This window comes from Diplotaxodon limnothrissa, linkage group LG20, assembly GCF_057381915.1.
Source record: "Diplotaxodon limnothrissa isolate DT_005_m linkage group LG20, D_limnothrissa_male_GT1.1, whole genome shotgun sequence".
NCBI classification, from domain to species: Eukaryota; Metazoa; Chordata; class Actinopteri; order Cichliformes; family Cichlidae; genus Diplotaxodon; species Diplotaxodon limnothrissa.
In genome coordinates this window covers 3668930-3689929 of record NC_140615.1, presented here as the reverse complement: position 1 = coordinate 3689929, position 21000 = coordinate 3668930, and the positions used below count along the sequence as shown (strand labels likewise).

Genomic DNA, 21000 nt, shown 5'->3' with positions numbered 1-21000 from the left:
AGAATATAAGTAAATCTTTCTTTAAAAGAACTCTGTCCTGCTTAACTTAAAATTATATAAATTAATAGAAAGCAATAGAACGAAAAATATTCTTGTAACAGTGCACATATAGTGCATTTAGTACAATTGGCTTCAGTTGAGGTATTATTTCAGCTTTTCTAATGCTAATCAGCTGCTCCTGTTTGTAAACCCGCTTGTTCCCATGATTACGCACCTTAACTCATCATCATTATTCATCTATGTATTACTTTTATGTATTATTCATCTATTTGTTGTAATCATCCATCCTTGCAGTTGTTTATTACACAAAATAAATGATATTATCACACTTCTGGCCACATAGCGCTGATATTCACCGCACATGCCCATATTAACCTTAACCAGAGGGTTTAAACAACAAACCAGTGTTTACATACCATATCTGCTTCTGCCGTGGCCTGGTGGACAAGAAATTGGTTAAGGGTTCCCCGAGCTGTCACGCCCCTCATGTTCTTCTTGTGCCCACCACTAGAAGCATGCCTATGGAAAAAGTGCGCCGGCACACAGTGCAGTGCGCTTTATAGGTGTTATCGTGCACTTTCCCAGCCAGGTGTTTTCCTTTTCCCAGTCCTCCCTGTACTTTTGCAGCCTTTTTTCTTTTCTTTCTCTGAGGGGAACAAACATTGCTGCTCTAATGCTGGGCTTACACTGTGCGATTTTTGGCCCATTTTGAGACGATTTTTGAGTCGTGCGACCGATTTGGTGATCGGCCCGATTTTGGCCTTCATCGTGCATCGTGTAGTATACGTGGGGTAACGAGAAGCGATTAACACCTCACGACCAGCTCCCGATCATCAATCGCTCGTGAGGGTGTCACCACAGCCGCTCACACTGCTCATGCGCAAACACGTAAACATCGGTGAAAAAGACGGCGCAGCACGGCTGTGCAGCGTGTGATCTGGACACAAGTGATGGAGGCACAACTTGTAGAACTTTGGAAAGCTCATCCGAGCCTTTTCGATGTGGCATCACAAAATTATCACGACCACAACAACCGTGAAAATAGTTGGATTTACACTGCTGCTCAGTCACAGCTGCCTGATCATGTTTTTCATTAGCAATTTAGCAAAGTTGATGGTGGTGTGTCTGTGTGAGTGAAAGACAGAGAGAGCGAGCGACAGATTTTCTGTTATAACCTTCATGTTATGTTGGCACAGTGTGAGCACTCAGGTCGCATCAGAGCATCGGGCCGTATAGTGTGAGACCCTGCATCGTGACCTGCAAACTTCTAATCCCTGCGAGTCAATCGTGCAGTTTGAGCAAGAGCTGAATAACGTGACTGAAAAAAATCGCAGTGTCTGCCCAGCTTTAGGTGTACTGTCATCCGAGACGTGCACCGCAGTGTCGGCGTTTGTTTCCCTGTTGGCCATGCTTGTTGTTGTGGTCATCTGTTGTCTTCCGGTATTTTCTCCGCAAGCGACCTTTCCTCGACCAATGAGATAATCTGAATTGTCATACTCGAATTGTCATAAGTGTGCTGTCAGCTCATTGGTCACAAAGCAGGAGAGGGGCTGGGAATTATGTTTTCAAACAAAGCGTTAATTCCATTAACATTTATAGACTACTTTTGATTCTCACTGTATTACGGGACAAAGTGCGTCCCTTATTAGCTCAATACGGGACGTGTACTTTTGTTTCGAAATACGGGACGATTCCGTTTTTTAAGGGACGGTTGGCAACCCTAATTGCATTATTTATATAATATATATAATTCAGACACATAATTAATCTGTGTTAACATTACAATGACTAATTAATTAATATAAATGCGAATATTAATTAGTCTAACCTTTATTTTTGTTACTTTTATTGTTATTGTTTGACAGTGCAGCTGAATATGAATTATTATCTAGCTAAACATCTCTGCTTTATACAACTGAGCTGATCTCAGAGTGAGTTCGTTTTGGAGATACCTTGCAGACAGTTTGTGTTAACTATCTGCAAAAAACGTGATCTACTTGGGACATTTTGTGTTTTAAAGCTGCTTCCAGGAAGGTTACTAGCTTACCTTAGCATAGCCGGCTGGTGCAGACTGTAGCAGCTCTCCAAGGAGAAGGAGCTTCGGGCAATTCAGGTTTAAATTAACAACCCCTCTTTTAATAGATATGAATGGTTTACAGCTAAATAAGTCATCCTACTGATTTATTTACGTTTTCACTTTGTCTGTTTTAGCCTGCTCTTTTCACAGTCATCAAGACATTTTGGATACTGTTCTGTTAGCTAATAGCTAACTTCATTGTGGTTAAGTTGGTTAGCACTATAGAGACAGTCCTGTCTCCTTCTGAATGTCTGTAAGATGAAGGAGATGGTGGTTGGCTCTCTGGAGGAAAAAATGTGAATAAGCCCATTAAAAACGTGGCTGATGAGGTGGAAACAGTGGACAGCTACAGGTATTTGGGAGTTCACTGAATGACAACGTGGACTGGAGGACCAGCCGTGATGCTGTGTACAAGAAGAGGATGACCAGACTCTATTTTCTGTGGAGGCTCAATGCGTGAAACAAGATACTGGAGATCTTCCACCAGTCTGTGGTAGTGAGTGTTTCACTGCTGTCTGCTGTGGGTGCAGCATCAGTGCCAGAGATGCCAGCAGATGAAAAAACTAATCAACAAGACTGGAATCATAACTGACCAGAATCTGGGGGTGTTTGAGTCAGCGAGAGACAGGAGGTCACTGAACAAACTGCTCTCCATCACACCACACCCACTCCATTCCACATTACTGAGGCAGCAGCTTACTCTCTCTCAGATTTATGTTTCCTGGCTGCCATTAAGAATTCTTCAGAGAACCAGTCCACCTGTTCTCTGTGAAGCTGTACAACAGGTTGTGACAGGTGAACACACCTTTCTGTATCAAACCTTCCTGGTTCTCTTTCTGGGATGTATAAAGTACATATTATTTATGATGACCATTTGCACTACAAATCCAAGCATTCATTGCTAGATTGATCACTGTTGTATATAAAATTCTGCCCTACCTCACACTAGACTATCCAATTTATACTAAAATTAATTTTTAGGATAAATTAAATATCTTTCTATCTATCTATGCAGAAGAGCATCTCTGAATGCAAAAGTAGATGGGCTACAGCAGCAGAAGACCACACTATGTGCCTCTCATGTCAGCTAAGAACAGGAAACTGAGACTACAATTCACACGGACCCGCCAAAATTGGACGGTAGAAGATTGGAAAAATCTTGATGAGCCTTGTTGTTGCTGACTACGTCCATCCCTTTGTGGCCACACTGTACCCACCTTCTAATTGCTGCTTCAAGTAGGATAAGATGTTAAAGTTCAAATCATCTCACTGTACTCAAATACGCTTTAGAGTCACCAGATCTACGTTCAATAGCGCATCTTTGGGATGTGATGGAACAGGAGATCGCCAACATGGATGTGCAGGAAATCTCTGTCATCATGTCAACAACAGCTTCATTGACATGATGCTATCAAGTCAACATGGGCAAAAATGCCTTTAGTTTTCCACTGTTGAATCTATGCTGTGAAAATCTAAGGTAGTTCTAAAGGTTAACGGGGGTCCAACCTGGTACCAGCAAGTTTAAGTGTCAGGCGAGTTATATTATCAGAATATTATCAAGTTAATTGAACAAACCAAATTAAAGCTTGTAATTTGGAAATGTCGTCACTAGGTGGCAGCATTTATCAATTTCCAGGCCAGCACAGCTCATTGACGCTTACATGATTAGAATGGCTTTTGTTCCTTAAGGGCACTTACTGTCTTAAAGCATTCGTCATAACACATGACCTATGTATACACAGCACTAAAAAAAGACATGCACAAAGACATGTTATTCTTAGCTTTCTCAAATTGGGCCTCAGTGCAGAGGTTCATAGACTAGTTCAGACATGTATTCTAACCCAGGATGTGATCAGCAGTCACATTTGACATCTGTGCATTCACGTTGAACAACTCATAAGAAAACTATCAAGTTTTTTTTCTTTTATTTTGTCACAATCACAGAGTGTCCTATCCACAGAACCACCTCAGAGACACGATAGGTCAAGAGTACTGGTTCAGTTTCTTCAGGCGGATATGTTTATCTTCCTTTATGTGCCTTTAACATTTATTTTCCAAGGTCTCCGTGGAAGTACACTTCCACAGATTTAAACTTAGGCTAGTGTGTAGGGAAAACAGCAATTCACCTGACTTGCAGGTTTTCACAAGTCATCCATCTTCTAAAAAGTGAATCAAGCTGCTGTCAAACAAAGCTGTTTCTATCCCAGAAGATTTATGATCAGAATCATCTGTTTGCAAGAAAGATGGGTAGCTGGTAGCCCATCATTAATCAGAATCATTATTCCATCAAGCTAACACACCCATTTGTGTTCTAAAAGATCCAGATGCCAGAAAACATTGCGACTAGCGCCAAGTAAAGCAAAAGTGTCTTCCCACATGCTTGCTGTTCAGAGAAGCTCCTCACTGCAGCTGTACCCTCAACAAGCGACAAGATGCATGTGGTATTAATTAATGCTCTTATTGTGCCATTTCACTTATGCTAAGAATGTGTTTATGGAGCAGATGAGTGTCGAGCAAGGTCACATTCAGGTGTTCTCAGGGTGTAATTATTCTTTCAATATTCAAGACGGCGTTGTTGGTTCAGGGCCTTTCATGCCAAACCATGACATTTAAAGCTCAATTATCTTCATTTAAATTTGCACCTTGGGTATTGCATGTCACGAAGATGCGATATTCAATGTCTCTAAACCAAATAGCCGGGCCACACGTTACAATCAGCAATAAAATGATATGCATTTAAAAGCCCCCGAGGACCTTTTCAGAGTGTAAAAAGTATTGAAAGGTTGCCGGCACATTTTGTAGGATAGCTGTGGCTCTGGAAGTGATTAGACCTCAAAGGTTGGGTGAATATATTGCAGAGAGACAGAAGCGGGTGGGAGTAGTATCTTGTGTGTGTTTTAAGTGTGACACGATGAGAGAATGTGTGTGTGTGTGTGTGTGCGTGTTTGTTTCGAGTGAGCAAGAGAAGGAGACTGGGGCGGTTCTCTTATGCAAGCAGTTCTCAGTATGAATGTAGATTGGAAGATGTGTGGCTCCTGTGGTTGGCTGTCCCCTGTGTCACTGCCTTTAAAAAACACTTGCCAAGAGAAATGTCTTCTTTACAGGCTTTGGCTGCCAGATGCTGGGGATAATGGATAGGACTGCAGAGGGAAAGATGGAGAGGTGTGCTCAGCCAGCCACACAAACACCAAAAGTGCACACATACACGTAACACAAACACGTGCACGCTAGCAGACTTTGTGGGCAGCGGTCCCCTGTAGCGCTGAAGTAAGCTGTGAATAATTCATCTTCAAGTCACTGTACGACTGCCACACATGCATTCTGTTACACACAGGGGAAGTGTTAGGCCTAGTAAGGCATGTCATACTAAGTAGTAAGTGAATGAGCATGCAGATTGGGCACGCTTTAAGAACCCAGAGGTGCCACGTTTTGTTGACGTGGGTAAAACACAATGGCAAGGAATAGCTGTGTGTGTCTATGTCTCTGTATGAAGCTGTGAATGAACACATGGGGCACCAATGTGTGAATGTCAACGTGTGTCTGTGAGCGGGATAGCCGGTGACACAGGAATGTGTCATAGTTCCTGCAAGCCACCCAGCTCCTAACTGCAGCAAATAAACATTCCTCTGCTGCTGTGTCAGTGCTGGAGCGCTCGCCCACTGTCGCTGTAAAACACAGCTCGGAATTAAAACCAAAAGCAGGGCACTTCTTCTTTTTGTCCCCACGAGTATTACTAGAACAGAGATAATTAGCACATGCCGTCAAAAATGTCTCAGTGTTGTTTATTGATTCAAATGAGGCCATGCTGGGCCTCAGACAATGGCCTGCAGACAATAAAACAAGCTGACTCATCTGGTTAAGTGAAGAGCAGTAAATTACTCCATCCGTGCTGTGGTCACTCAGATTTCCTTGATCTCGCACTTAGGCAAGTAAAAGAAATCCAGCAGCGGACAGTTTCGCGAAGATACGTTCGGATGAGGAGAAGTGTTAACGTTCAGCGTAGCCAGACACGTCTCGGTGAAGTTTATCACTGGCTTGTCTGTTTGATTTAACCGAATGTGTGCTTCATCCATGCTGACAGGTGAAATTATGCACAGGCTCATGTTGTGTCACATGGATTCCACCACAGTTTGTGCTCATGTTTCATGTGGATCTCAGAGCTGAAATGTTGCTGCGCTGTACCCGTACATTGTCAGATATCTGTAAACATATTCTACTGTTGGTTGTCCTTTCCCAAAGTCTTTCCCTATCATTACGGCTCTGTTTACGGGAGCTCTTACAGTGTTTGCTAGCATATTGTCTCCCCTGGAGTACGGCGCGGTTTAAAGTCGCGCTCTGACGCACAGTTTTCCATCTGAAACGCTTAATTTCAGTGGGACACGGTCTGACATGGCACTTTATCTGTTTGTTGTCACATATCTGGCTTTGCCAGGTTAACCATTCACAGATGTGTAACGAGAGAGTTTTACTTTTTCTTGTTCCATAATGGTTCTCACAGAATCATTGCCTGTGCATTTCAAATGGTACCTAAAGCTGGACGTCAGTGGTTTAGATGAACTTAGGGACACTTTGGTGTTTAGTTAGAGGTGATGTTCCATGGTGGTGAGGTTTTTGTCTCAGGAGTTTTGAGGTTTAGCAAAGAATTTAATATCAACAAAAAATGGGCCAGCAGAGAAAAAGCCATCAAGCCAAGACAATCCAGAGGCCCTGCAGTGTGCGTATGCGTGTGAGCGTGTTGATAGCTCAAAATATATTATCACCCCAAGCACATTCATTCATGTGTGTTCACATGCAGGAGGCCGCAATTGAAAACATTTTTATACATGTGTGAAGAGTGCTGGCCTATTAAACACACACAGACCCCAATACACTTTTATATACACACACACATATATGTGTGTGTGTATATAAATATATATATATATATATATATACATGCTGCACAGTTATATCCCTCCCACCTTAACTGCAGGGCTAGTTCTCCAGCTCACTCCATAGGGGCACTGAGCCTGACCACAGACATCATACTGATTGCTCACCATGGTCGAGTGGTCTGTCCACATTCCCACCCTGATTCACTTTGTGCACAAAACCCAACAACGGAAAACAGTGGTTTGAGAGTGTCTGAAAGTTTGCGGACAGCAGTGAGCGTTCGCTGTGTCTCTCCTAAATCAGTCCTCTTCTCATGCCTTCCACTGGCCCACCGCACACCCCAGAAACATGGGAACAAGCGAACGCAGGCTCAAAGCGATGTTTTGGAACTTTCTGGAACTGAAGCGAGAGGAGACGCACAAACAGGACGCTCGAGCTTGTATATCTGCTGGGGTGAATCTAACCTTCCCTCCTCTCCTGTGTGACAGGTTGTGGAAGGCCAGAAGATGATGAAGTGATGGAGATGTTAGGAGGCCACGGCCATTGTGATGCTGGGTGGCTGTTACTCCGGAGCTGCCATCTGGCGAAAAGGTCAGTTGCTAGGGGATGATTCTTCTCCTGGACCGTGTCTGCCTCCCAGCTGCCATCCACACACCCACACACGCGCACACACTGGCTCGACTGTGTGCACAAACTTAACACATGCGCACACGCATGCTCTTTTTTTTAGCACTTCCTAGAATCCTGAATTGAATCTGAGTAAATTTGAGCCACTACACTGACCGCTATTAATCCACTTGGTAGTTTTCTGCAAGTCTGAGTTCTTTATTTAATATCCGAGTGACGAAGCTGTAATTGCACATCTTGTTACATAATACCCCTGTGGTCACCTAATGGCACCAAACTCAATTCTTCGGATTATTACACAAGCTTGATATGGGTGTCCCTATAATAACAATGCCCCAAATTAATTTCAAATTGACCCATAATTGAATGCTAGGATTACAATGAGACATGGAGCGAGCACAGAAATCAAATCACTACTGCGTGCCAGACTCATGCCACACCACACTGTCAATCACAAGCACTGTAAACAGCCTTTCATTCAGTGCCGTGGCCCACCCCAATTATTTATCATGCTGCCTTCGAATTAACAGCCAACTCCACCCAACAGGCCAAACATTTTTCCTAGCTGTAGCAGGAATTTTAATGTGAAGCTGCTGTGCCTTCAGTATGCCATGTTTCTTGCATGTGACCTGCTTGCTGGATTTGTGCACGTGTTCTCGTGGCTGTCAGGTCAGTTGCAGGCAGCGTGGCTTTTTAATTCTCGTTGTCGAGTTACATAATTAGCAAAATTGCCCCATTAACCTTCACCCTTTAGGCTGCTGTGGCCTGTTATGATACTACCCAGAGATTTTTTTTTTCTTCATAAAAATAGAAAGCGAATTTACAGCGACGTGAAAAGTAACCATGAGCAAGCCACGGGAACAAAGTGTAAAGGAACTAACGTTTCGATGCGCCACGTATCTCACTTATGAGCAGGCTGCGACTGGATGTCAGCGCGGTATTATTATCTCCAGATATTGGCAAAACAGTAGCTGGCAGGAACCAAAACCAAAATGGGACTCAAGCGTACAATTTTGTACCATCTCTATTTCTTTTTTTTTCTTTTTTAATCCTCCCTGTCACACATTCCTGTCCTCCTTCCCTCCTCCAAGTCTGCGCTTCTCCACTGGCCTTCCATAGAGCCAGTGACTTTTGTGTAGTGGAGCTGTTGTTTTTGTTTGTGCCCCTCTCACCATACCATACACCATAGCTGCCTGCTTGCCGCCTGACAGCTCCGTGTGTCAAAGGTGGCTACAGCAGAACAGACTGTGGGAACAGCCGGTTAGCCTTCCTTGGTCCCCTGCTCCCCAACCAGAGGGGCAGCCATCAATCCAGCGCTCCCCCTACCCCTGCACACACACTGAAGCACAAACACACAAATACCCAACTAAACTCATACTCACACAAAAACCCTACAACGCTCACACCCTCTCCCAATAATCCTCGGAAGCAATTTCATCTCGACTCGGGTGGCAGCCCATTGTCGCCAGCCCCTTCAATCTTTCCTTATTAACTCTCGCTTTGTCCCACATCCGAGCTTCTGGACTCATCTCTCCTACATTCCGATCAGTGCTGCTCCCAGCACTCCCAGGCAACCTCCATTCGCTAATCCCACTGCCTACCCACCGCCCCCCCCTCCCAGCAGCCCCACCCCAAGGAACTCTTACTGTTTTTTTTCCAACCTGCCGATCACCTACTTGCAGAGTAAGGTAGTGGCATTAACTCCATGGGTTTTCTGAAGGCAGAGTGTGAAGGCGGGGTGGGTGAAAGAGGAGGCGGCCACAAAGTGACTCCAGGCCAGACAATTAGAACAATGAGCTGGGCCTGTAGGGGGCTAACTCGCTGCGTCACGCCTGGACGGTGGGGTATTTTGTCAGTTTAATGAATTGTCCGTCAGGCTAGAGCCACATCGCAGGCTGCGCAGGGAGAGGCCAGCAGGGACCCAGACACTAAGTCGGTATTTATTACACTGCCTTTGTCACTAATTGAGCTAATTATCACTGACTCCTTAGCACTCCCACAGGCAGCGCCCCCTCCACTTCACTCTCCACCAACTCTCCCACCTCACTCTCATGCCTGGGATTTGAACTCTGAAAAAAAAAAAAAAATCAACCACTTTTACTTTCTATTGTTTCTGTCTGCCCATGATTGCTGATTATTTCTCTTTCCAGCCAGATTTGCCTCGTTTTGCGTGTGTTTTCACTCCGTCAGCTCCTGACTTTTCTCTCAGTTTGTCAGTTATTACACAGTAAGCCATATCATGTTCTGGTGTGTTAACCCCTGTTTTCCAGTGATAGAAGACAGAGCTTTACTTATGTATAGGTCAACAACATTTTTTCTAATCACTTAGTTTTTTGTTGTTTTTTTGTATTTATAGACATTTCCTCACTTTACTTCTGAATTTGCTTTGCTTTTACTTCAGTTCACTCTGATCTGTTCTTCCAGATAAGTAATATTGTAGCCATTCTCTTCTTATTTTTTATAATGTTTTCTCTAATTTTATACCACAAGCCCACGAACCCCTGTTAAATCTACACTGTAATACGATGCTAATTCAGAAGCACTCTCGTCCCTGCATGTTACTGCTTTTCCTCCACTCTGCCCTTTCTGGATGACCCTGATTGCTCCTTCTCTGTGGTGAACTGAGAAGTGTCACGCTTTCCAAACTCCTGTGGTTAGCTACACTGCCAGGTGTTGAAGTTTTTCATATTTCTTTCAGGCCTTAAGCAAATGAAGCAACTCATATACTGTATAAAATAAGGTATGTGGGCAGATAAACAGTCTGTCTCTGTGATTGGTCGCACAGATGCAGGGATGTTTTGTGGAGCTGGAGAAAGAGGCTGCTTTGGTGGTGGTAATAGGATTAAGCAAAGGACACCCAGGGACAGGCTTATATGTTGGCTCGGTCCATAGTCAAAACACTCTCGAATACAGCAAACACAACACACATAATGGCTGTAATGTTGACACATTCACAAGGGCAGCTTAATTGAAAATATAGACTTTATTGTTCTATCGTACAGTACAAAACCAACTGGAACCTAAGTCTTTTGATTAAAATCTAAAAAAAAAAGTATTCTCTTACTCTCTAGAACAGTATAAAAATCCTCAGAAATAAATATTTTATATATTTACACTAGTAAAAAAAAAGGGAAATATTCAGTGCATGACCAAACATGAGTGTTTTTTTTACAGAAAAAAAGCAAAGAAGTGATAACAGTCTTTTTCTATCAAGAGTATTTTTTTTTAACCCGCTACGTTACACCTACATAGAAAGAGCCAAACGATGAAAACATCCTCTGACCTGACTCTACTGATAGCATATTCTCCAGCCACTGACAGGCACATAAATCATTTAGAAAACATACAAGTGACATCTTTATAAATATAATCAGATATTTTAATATTTACAGATTTTGGTCCTCTTAGCTGATACACAGTTTGTTTCTTTTTCAGTCTGTATTCTTTAAAATATTTTCATTCAACCTACCTTGAAAAAAAAAAAACCCCAACAACGCACCATTTGCCTACTTTAACCTGCAATATTTTAATCCTTCCTGCATGCATTTGTGGGAAATTTGTATATTGGTCACATTTCTATTCATTGTTTTATTAGTGTTTTATGATATTTTCATTATTGATCCCTCAGATTTGCTTAAATCACGTCGTGATATTCAGTGTATTGATAATACATTCAAATTACATTGCCTCAGTAAGATTCACTCACTTGGTTTCTGTGCTCCCTGCTCCTAGTCATGTACAATAAGGACCATCCTGTTGCAAGCTGGAGTGGTACATGTGGCTGAGGTGAATTCAGATCTGGAGAAATCTAAACAAAATGGGCAAATGTGGCAGGGAAACTAGAAGTGGTTGGGTTGCATACAATTCCTAAGTACACAAGCATGGAACAGATATCCCATCCAGGGAGATAAACTTCAGCCAGTTTCATGGGAGGGACGCCAAACTTCAGCAAGAGAAAACAAAACACAGATTTCTTTTTTTTCTTTTTTTTAAATAAGCTTCCTCTTGTTAGAGGTCCTCGCCAGTTTATGAGAGCATATGTTTGTGGCTCTGTGGCCACAGAAACATCTGTGAAACATTGTGTCCAGTTTCTGCCCTTTGTTGGGGAGAAACAAGGCCCTAGTGGTACCTGGTTACAACGATCAATTCTCCACCACATCCTTTTGTCCATTTACTCCTATTTATCTAGCATGTAAACACTTGAGGGACAATTCCCATTCTACAAGTATCGTTGTAGTGTTAATTTACTTAAGGTTAAGTAATAAAGAGTAAGACATACACTCCTTCTATACCCTGTTCACATACTTGTGCTTTCCCTTTCTCCTAAGTTTAAAAACACTGATTGAATTTTTGTGCCAGAATTTCCCTGTATTAGTTTACCCGCCTTGAACCTTTTCCAGCTTCAGCCTAACATCTTAAAGCACATGTGTGCCTAGGTGCCCATATTTGATCATAGACACTGATGTAACGTCCTTGTACTGGTGCAGTTCAGACAACTGACATGACAGCACCAGTGGAATGTGCAGTGGCAGCGTTCAGTCACGCTCTCAGTCCGGGACTTAAACCCACGTCCGCAGCATAGCAGCTCACAGCCATCCAGGCCCGGAGAAGAGCTGTTGCACGTTCTCCCCGATGTTCCCAGAGTGCCAGTTTTGCCATTGTAGGAGCAGAAGTTGGGTGATTTCTCATAATAGACAAGATCCATAGACGAAGGGGGTTTGTGAGCTGGGTTTTCAGGCTCTAGATGGCGTGGATCGGCTCGGTGAGAGGCACGGTTGCTGCCCTTGTTGGCATAAACAACTCTGGATGCGCCATCAAACCGGTCCTTAAGAAAGTCTCCCACTGTGCGGAAGCTGGGCAGGCGCATCCAGCAGGTGCGCACTGTGCAGGAGCCAGACATGCCATGGCACTTGCATTCCTGACGCATCTCTGATGACACAGTCTGAGAAAGGAAGACTAAAGATTACTCATGATATCTCACTCATTAATACATTCATTTCAAGTAGAACTCGGACAAACAGTCTTAGTAGACGAGTAAAGCAAGTCTTACCATCCTGCCGGCTTCGTTATTGTGCAGGTTCGTGAGGTAGCGCAGATCTCTGCCCCTCTCACTGGAGTCCACAAACTCACGGCTGAACATCCGGCCAAAATCCACATTGTCACTGCAGCCCCCCCAGTGCCAGTCTGGTCCTCCAGGACCTCGGCGGCGATAATCGCATGTGCACGTCTCAATGGCCCCCTCTGAGCAGGAACGAGCCACAGCGTGGGTCACTCCTGCGCTGGTAATGGCAAATACAAATGCGGTCTCTCGGCAACCTGAAGAAACAACACAAAAACTTCCCATCAGAACCATATCCAGCGTTTTGGACTTTATATTTGCCTTTTTTTTTTCTTTTTTGCCCAAAACTGGAAATCATTTACAGACAAAGCCTTTCAAATGCGTACAAGCGATTCTGTTACATCCTGTCCAAAATTGTCCAAATATTTCCTGGTGAGAAAGACAAGAGGGGCTCACCACGATTGACAATTTTGCCAAAAACTGCTGGACTGTGGGTGGTCGGGCAGTTCCAGCGGCGGTTGCGGAACTGCCACTTGCACTCCTTTATGGCAGTGTGCAGTCCAGCGGCGATGGCATGCAAGATGCCAGGATTCTGCCGAATCAGCCGGCGCTGGCGACGGCTCAGAAGGGCCAGGCTTGGGTCCAGGACCAACTGCACGTTCTTGGAATTGGTGAGGAGGTTGGACGAGGAAGCCACATTGACAATACCCCTGGCGCAACATAAGGACAAGGGAATTCAGAGTCAAGGAGCTGGCAGTTCATGCATGAAGCTCTATAGGTGACCCTCTAAACTCATTAACTGATGGCTCTTGGCATCCAATGAGTGTTGCTCCTTTGAAATTACAGTTTTCATTATGTGCTAAAGTAATAAACAGAGTCTCACATTCAGTTCCAAGATCATGAGAAGACACTTTGTCTCTGACTAACAGTGTATATTTCACTCTTGGCAGATAACATGAAGCTATTTTTATGTCTTCATAAAAACTTGGACTGGCTGCGATTACTTGTCAGTTTCACAATTAGAATATGTAAGCACATTTGTCTGCTAAATACTCAGGATCCATTATGTTATAATAATAATAATAATAATAATAATAATAATAATAAAGGATTACAATAATTGACAGATTTCTTATCTGTGTAGTATCAAATTAATGTTATTAGCTTGGCAGTTAAGATTCCCTACATATATGTTAAATCACATTAAAGATAAGCATACAAGGTTCCTCCAAATGTGATTTAAGGTGCAACTTCAGCTAAAAATATGTCCATTCTGTCAAAATGTCATTAAGACGTAGGCCTTTAAACACCCCTCTGTGCCAAATATTTAAAAAGCTATAAAAATGCTGTCATCCATCCACAGCATATAGAAACAAATAACTGTAATTATTTATTACTATAGCATAGAGAGAGAGAGAGATGTTGCTTTTTCTTTCTTTCTTTTTTTTAAGTGTCGTGTCCATATTTGTGCCCAAACGTGGCACCTGTGCGTCTTCAGCTTTATCCAAATCTTGGATCACTGAACGGGGTTTAAATGCACCCATTTCGCTGGTTTTAGAACACTTTTGGCGTTTCAGCACACAGGCTGTGTAATTTTCCACTTTATTTGGTATTTTCTGTGGTTTATGTGTCAACATTTTTCATTCATGTGTCGTGTATTGGCGGCGTTTTGCTGTTCAGCATTATCATCCGGAAAAGCGGGCGAGCCTGGGCCTGTTAGAGGTTTGACCCAGACAGTGGTGCGGTGAGAGGCCTGGGAACTTAAATAATAATCTCATCTTCTGAATATTTTCTTAATTCCCAAAGTCACCGGTGTGTGTGTGTGTGTGTGTGTGTGTGTGTGTGTGTGTGTGTGTGTGTGTGTGTGTGTGTGTGTGTGTGTGTGTGTGTGTGTGTGTGTGTGTGCTTTCTAGGCGTCTTTTGGATGCCAGCTGATCTTTCAAATGCTTGAAAGCGCACTGCCACTGTGCGAAAACCTTGTCCATCTAATAAAACCGCAAAAAACCGTTTGTTGAATCGTTACCTCAACAAACCCCTGACCCACAGTTTTTTGTTAAAAACAAGAAAATGTGCGAAGCTATAGATCCGGTTTTATTTTGGTTTTAAAAATCTAAATTCTGTACCGTTGCCGCAAAGTTTATGATCGCTTAACTATATCCAGTATTAGATCAACGTGTCCCCGGAAAACAAGAAACAAAAAACAAATAAAAAGAACCCCTCTAAATCCATATTCAATTTATTCCACACTGGACTGAAAAATCTTGTCTCGTGTTCAAACCGCAGTGTCCAAAAAAGGAGCCAGAGAGAAAGCGAGAGAGAGGGAATTAAATCAACCGCAAATAAAAATGCTGTAATTATTATGTAATTATTTTATTGTTAAACTGTGTGCTGTGGTTAATTTCACTGCAGGCACAATAAATTAAAGACTGGAAAAAAACACCCTAAATGTTTTTTGGGGCTGTTTCGCTCACGTAGAGCAACCTGGAAGCATTAAGCATCAATCCTATATGGTTGCCCTTTTTTTCTTTTTCTTTTTTTCAAACAGAAGCTGCGAGCGGCTCCAAAACTAACACATTATTTCGATCAAGCTGCACGAAATGTGGCAACTCAATAAAACGCCCTGTTTTCCAGAGGGCTCCTATAAGCTGGCACTTAACTTTGCGGATGAGGTTTTCCAGTGGCATAACGCGATTAGTGCATCATCAGTATCTGCTCAACTCACCACCACCGGCCGCTGTTGTTGACTGCCCCTGTGCCCGAGAGCGAAGACACCAAGAGGATGCAAGCGGCTTTCACCCCTAACAGCAGCGCCAGACTCCTCATCGTGGCTTCAGTTCAAAAATGAGGAGGAGAATGTCATTATTTGGTGATATATATATATATATATATATATATATATATATATATATATATATATATATATATATATATATATATATATATATATATATATATAAACAAAAAAAAAAAAACAAGAAAATACAACACCTTTTGTTTCTTGTTCCAAACATGCAAACATACTGTGTCACTTTTATCTTAATGATCAACTTGAGTTTTGAGTTCTGAGTTTTGAAAATGAGCAGGTTGGATATACTCACCACGGAGAGGACTTGAAAGGTGAGAGAAGGAAGTCCTAATTAACTTAAATGGCTCTTGAGTGGAGACAGGTTGCTGTGCTGTGAGGTGTCCGGGCAGGATGCTACTGCTGCTGCTGCTGCTGCAGTCCTCTTCACTCTGTCTCTCTCAGTGATGCTTTGCACGGCGCATTGAACGCGTGGGACAGTTCCGAAGACTTGATCCCCTCGGTGACTGATAGGCAACACATTCTTCTCTTATTGAGCGCTACGAGGGGAATAAAAAAGGGATTTGCTGCTCTCATCTCCCTGTTTTTTTTTTCGGAGCCTTTTCAATAGGATTGGAGGGAGGGATAGTTAATGCTCTTCATAGGACGCACAATGAATAAGGAAACAACTGAGCAGAAAAAAGAAAGGAAGGGAGAGAGAGGGAGAGAAAAGCAGGGCAGTCCACGGTGTTACGCATATTGTGGAATCTCACGGTCATCACAGAATCGATTCCCTGTAAACGTGTACGGCTGAAAGTATTTTCTTCCCCTTTCAGTGACCGCGCAGCTAGCCTCCGCATCCAGTCTTGCTGAGAGAAGTTCCCCCGGAGCCCTGGAGCAGTGATGAGTTGGTACAGATGCTGTGGGTGCGCCCGCTTTGGTGCTTCGCCGCTGCTCAAAGCTGGTGTCACGGTACAGTATAGTTACAGCGCAATATGAGCCATCTGAAACTGCCCTTTTTACCCGGTGGTTGGATTAGCCTACTCCCTAACCGCATCTCCTCCTCTCTCCAAATGCGCTCTTAAAATGTGCAGTGACTAAGGCCATTTCTGCACATGTTCTTTTTTTCACACTTAAACTCCTACAGATCGAGTTTATTCATTATTACATGTAAATGATATATATGTATTTTTAAAAGTGAATGTTATCCCTTAAGGTTACTTTCCTCTCAATAAAACGTGTTATCAGCCGTCTTTATCATATAAGAGCGAACGCGCACACGCACAGCGAAACGTGAATGCCTGCAGAAGCAATAATAAGCTCGTAATTGTCCTATAACTCACACTGCCTGCTGGGCTACTTAAATATTTTTCAAACACGGAAGACATGAAATATGGCCTCCAATCAGAAGTTTGATGTATGATGAACCAGGAAAAGAGGGGGACGACTAAGGATAAAAACCAGTCCAAACATCTGGCTTGCAGACCTCCCTCGACGCAATGTAACCCAGTGTAATCACAGCTTGAGCCACTTTGCGGCATCTCCATCAAACCCCAGACTAGGAGCAAGCTTAAATGTCCCCAAACTTCTCCATATTGGTTCATTTTGTGACATTTATCTGCTAATTTGCATATTCCACATTAGTCATTGCAGAGGTTGTAGGTTGAGTAATCTCTCCCCCTTCCTCCGCACCTCTCTGTCTCTCCCTCAGATGACAGTAAAAGGAAGTAGGCTTTAAAAAAAGAGAGGAAAAAAGGCTTTAATGACAGCCACCCTACGTTTTTACCCGAGCCTTATATGAATTTGCTCAAACGGGTTTCCTGGAGCAGTCATGCGACACCGAGCAGATTAGAGCTTCAATCCGGATAAAGGGGGCCTTTTATATACAAATCAACTTCAAATCACTTTTTAAGCCACTTAGATATACACACCAAGGCAGAATGCTAATGCACTTTTCATTGCTGCAGCTTAGGGAATGGAAGGAGATTAGATGAATTGGTGTCACTAAGCGAACCGTGTTCGAGGGGGGTTTTAACTTAATTTTATGAAAGTAGCACACAAGCACCTTTCGCTCCCAGCAGCAATGTTATGTTTAATTTCGGATAACCTGGATCGATATACGGATTGATTCGCGTCCACACTGAAGGCCCGGGCAACTTGCTACATAAGCTTACTCAACAGTGACCATAGAAAAGATTTTTAATAGATATGTTGTCTCCAATAAGGTGTTTTAGTCTGTCAGTTCTTTTGAATCCCTAAAAATAATTTGTCATTAGAGTTTTGTCAGCGGTCGTAATTGCACAACATTGTAAATAACAGTCTGTTACTCTAGCCATTTTTTTCTTTCGTTGCTTTGAAATAAAGACTTTAGATTGACAATGTGAAGTTGTTTCAAGCACAACAATGAGGCGCAGCCGCTCTGATGGAGGTGGGAGGAAGGGGGAGCACAAGACTTAAAAACAGTATTGTTGGAGGGTCTGTTAGCGGAGCCGCCTGCCTGCTGCTGCCTCCCTGTCGTACAGTGGAACCAGCAGCTCTCCCCTCCCCCTTCATTATTTAAAATAACTCACCGCTTTATGAACAAAATCTTCCTTGAGTTTCCATATTTCATCTCATCGAGGATTTCTGTGTTCTCCCCCAAAATGTAGGACCAAATTACCTTATTCCTCCCATCACACCAAAAGAGAGTAGGAACAAGTACATGCATATATAAATATGTATTTTTTTAATCCTTATAAATATGATCATTGGATCCAGTATTTCTAAATACCTGCTTAATTCGAAATCGCTGTCCCGCAATGCTTGTAAAGTGCTTGTGCGTAAAATGTTGGAGACGTCATTTTACGCTTGGGTGAATGATCCCGTTATCGAATAATTAAAGTATCAACTGGTGATCCAATTCTCATCCTGGCCAATATTTTGCAAACAGCCGCCTGTAGAGGCATCTACTCCCCTCCCCTCTTTCTTTCACCCCCCTCCTCCCCCCCTCCTCCTCCACTTCATTCTCTCCTCCGACCTCCTCTGTTCTCCGTCTTCACTCCTCGGTCGTTTGGCGGTGCATCGATAATACTGCAGACATCGTCCTTTCGATTTTCTTATTCGACGCGGACCATCACTACCAGTGTTTTAATGTCACGTCGCGAAAGACGCACAACAAAATGGAGCTATCAAACAAACTCCGTTGGGACCAATTCCTGATTTTGGCAGCAGCACTTATGTCACCTGCAATCACGTAAGTGCACTTGAGAGCGCCAGGAGAGTTGCAGACTGTGGCTACACGAGATTCGGCGAGTTGCGGGAAGTTCTTTGCATAGGTTACTATTCAAATGAATAATTTAGCTATTTTTAAAAAAAACAAAAACATTAAAAACGAATTATTAGTCATTGTATTTCGAAGTCTGGTTTCGTGTAAAGTTAAATTTAAAAAAAGTGCAATCAGTGTTAATTGAGTGGTTTAGCTTTAAACGAGTCAAAATAATTCCAAAGTGATTTCACTTTCAGTCTCGTTATTTCTTTATAAGATGCATTTGGCCATTAAATCTGTTTTTGATATTTCTCAGCTGGATAATCTGTTTAGAATTATATTTTCCCTCCTTTAACCAACTGACACTGGAGCAGAAACAGTGCAGCAAATACTTTTGGACGCATTTTATTGGTAGGTGTATTTCCCATAAAGAATGAATTATATCATATCTCTCTTAATTATTTATTGGGTTTGTATTTTTCTTAAGTGTACTGAACCCCCTCCCATTGCCTCATATTCCTCTGGGCTTGACTAATGAACTGTTGACCATCTCCGATGACCCCCCCCCCCCCCCCCCCCCCCCCCACACACACACACACACACACCATCTCACTTCCCCACTCTTTCTCCCACTCTCCCTGCAGGGTGCTGTGTAATGATATCCTCAGCCTGAAGGTGGCAGGAGATCCAGTGCTAACCCCTAACTCTGTGTGCCTCAGGCTGGCAGGCCTCAGTAAACGTCAGATGCGGATGTGTGTGAGGAACCCTGATGTGACAGCATCTGCTCTGCAGGGGATCCAAGTGGCCATCCATGAATGCCAGCACCAACTCCGGGACCAGCGCTGGAACTGCTCCTCGCTGGAGGGCTTTGGCAAGCTGCCGCTCCACAACTCCATCCTCAACAGGGGTGAGAGTCTGAGGCAGGCTAATGATAGTCAGTATGTGATCCTGGGGTTTATGGTAGAAAAGTGCAGGTATGAGAATACAGATTGTGCTGTACACAGGTAAATGACATTTTTAGAGCTGCAGTCTTTATGGTTTCAACCTCTCTGAGTGTGTTCTTCTTGCTCCTAGGTTTTCGGGAGAGTGCCTTCTCTCTGGCCTTGCTGGCAGCGGGCGTGGCTCACTCTGTGGCCTCGGCTTGCAGCATGGGCAAGTTGCGGGGGTGTGGCTGCGAGGCCAAGCGTCGCCAGGACGATGACAAGATCCGGCTGAAACTCACACAGCTGCAGCTGCAGACGCTTCAGAAGGGTGGGGCAGGCATCGACTTAACACAGTCATTACCCTCAGAGCTGAATGGTCATCGTGGCAGCCTGCCCACTAACCTGCGCTCAGCCCACCCCTCAGCCCTTCTCAAGCCCTTACCGGATGAGCTAAGCTCTATGCAAGACACCTGGGAGTGGGGGGGGTGCAGTCATGACATCCGTTTCGGGGATCGCTTTTCCAGGGACTGGCTCGACTCCCGGGGGTCTCCAAGAGATATCCACGCCCGCATGAGGATACATAACAACCGTGTGGGACGACAGGTGAATATTGTGCTTTTCAGCTGTTGTCCCTCCGACCTTCAGCACTCATTATCATTTTGGTTGTTGTTGGAGTTTGCTTACAGTGTTATTCTTTACACAGATAGTGACTGACAACATGACAAGGAAATGCAAATGTCACGGCACATCAGGGAGCTGTCAGTTTAAGACCTGCTGGCATGTGTCTCCAGAGTTCCGTCTTGTGGGCTCCATACTCAAAGAAAAGTTCCTGACAGCCATTTTTGTCAACTCTCAGAACAAGAATAATGGGGTTTTCAACCCTCGGACAGAAAACGGCGCCAGCGGAACCCAAGGGGGTCTCGGCGGAGGGCGTCGTCGAATCATGTCCAGAGAGCTGGTGTACTTTGAGAAGTCTCCTGACTTTTGTGAGCACGACGTGTCCATAGACTCTCCGGGAACACACGGACGAATCTGCAACAAAACTAGCTACAGCACAGACAGCTGCAGCTCGCTGTGCTGCGGCCGTGGACACAACATCCTCAAACAGACACGCAGCGAGCGCTGCAATTGCAGATTTCACTGGTGTTGTTACGTGCTGTGCGAGGAGTGTCGTCACACAGAGTGGGTCAACGTGTGCAAGTAGACGTCAGTCTGTTCCCCCCTCAGTTCGAGCGGCTTTTACTCATCCAGGACTCAAGATGGCGAGCCTGTCCCTTCGCCCACTCATGTTGTTCGAGCTTTTGTTTTTGCTCCTTGTGCAACTCTCCCAGAGATCCTGTTTACCCCCCACCCACCCTCTTTTTTTTAAGTCCATCATCTGGGATCTATTTTCTTTTTGTAGACGCTGTTATTCTC

At 43.7% G+C, this 21000-nt stretch overlaps 2 protein-coding genes across 4 annotated transcripts; one reads left to right on the top strand and one right to left on the bottom strand.

Annotated features, from left to right (window-relative positions):
* The first annotated feature begins 7466 nt into the window (after positions 1–7466).
* wnt10b (wingless-type MMTV integration site family, member 10b) lies at positions 7467–20788 on the top strand. 3 transcript variants are annotated; one of them, XM_085344958.1, is made up of 7 exons: positions 7467–7544; positions 9809–9817; positions 11309–11331; positions 16326–16328; positions 19306–19568; positions 19736–20187; positions 20288–20788. In XM_085344958.1, exons 1-7 carry the CDS (start codon positions 7467–7469, stop codon positions 20786–20788), a joined length of 1329 nt encoding a protein of 442 aa, XP_085201084.1. The 3 variants fall into 3 exon arrangements, with proteins under 3 accessions (XP_085201084.1, XP_085201086.1, XP_085201085.1); XM_085344960.1 differs by lacking the exons at positions 9809–9817; positions 11309–11331; positions 16326–16328 and having other exon boundaries at positions 7467–7540; XM_085344959.1 differs by lacking the exons at positions 7467–7544; positions 9809–9817; positions 11309–11331; positions 16326–16328 and adding an exon at positions 18576–18649.
* On the bottom strand, positions 12027–17250 carry wnt1 (wingless-type MMTV integration site family, member 1). The gene is made up of 5 exons (XM_085344961.1): positions 17196–17250; positions 15358–15463; positions 13092–13345; positions 12627–12892; positions 12027–12518 (listed from the first exon to the last, which is right to left on the bottom strand). Exons 2-5 carry the CDS (start codon positions 15456–15458, stop codon positions 12027–12029), a joined length of 1113 nt encoding a protein of 370 aa, XP_085201087.1. The 5' UTR covers positions 15459–15463; positions 17196–17250.
* Positions 20789–21000: the final 212 nt, after the last annotated feature.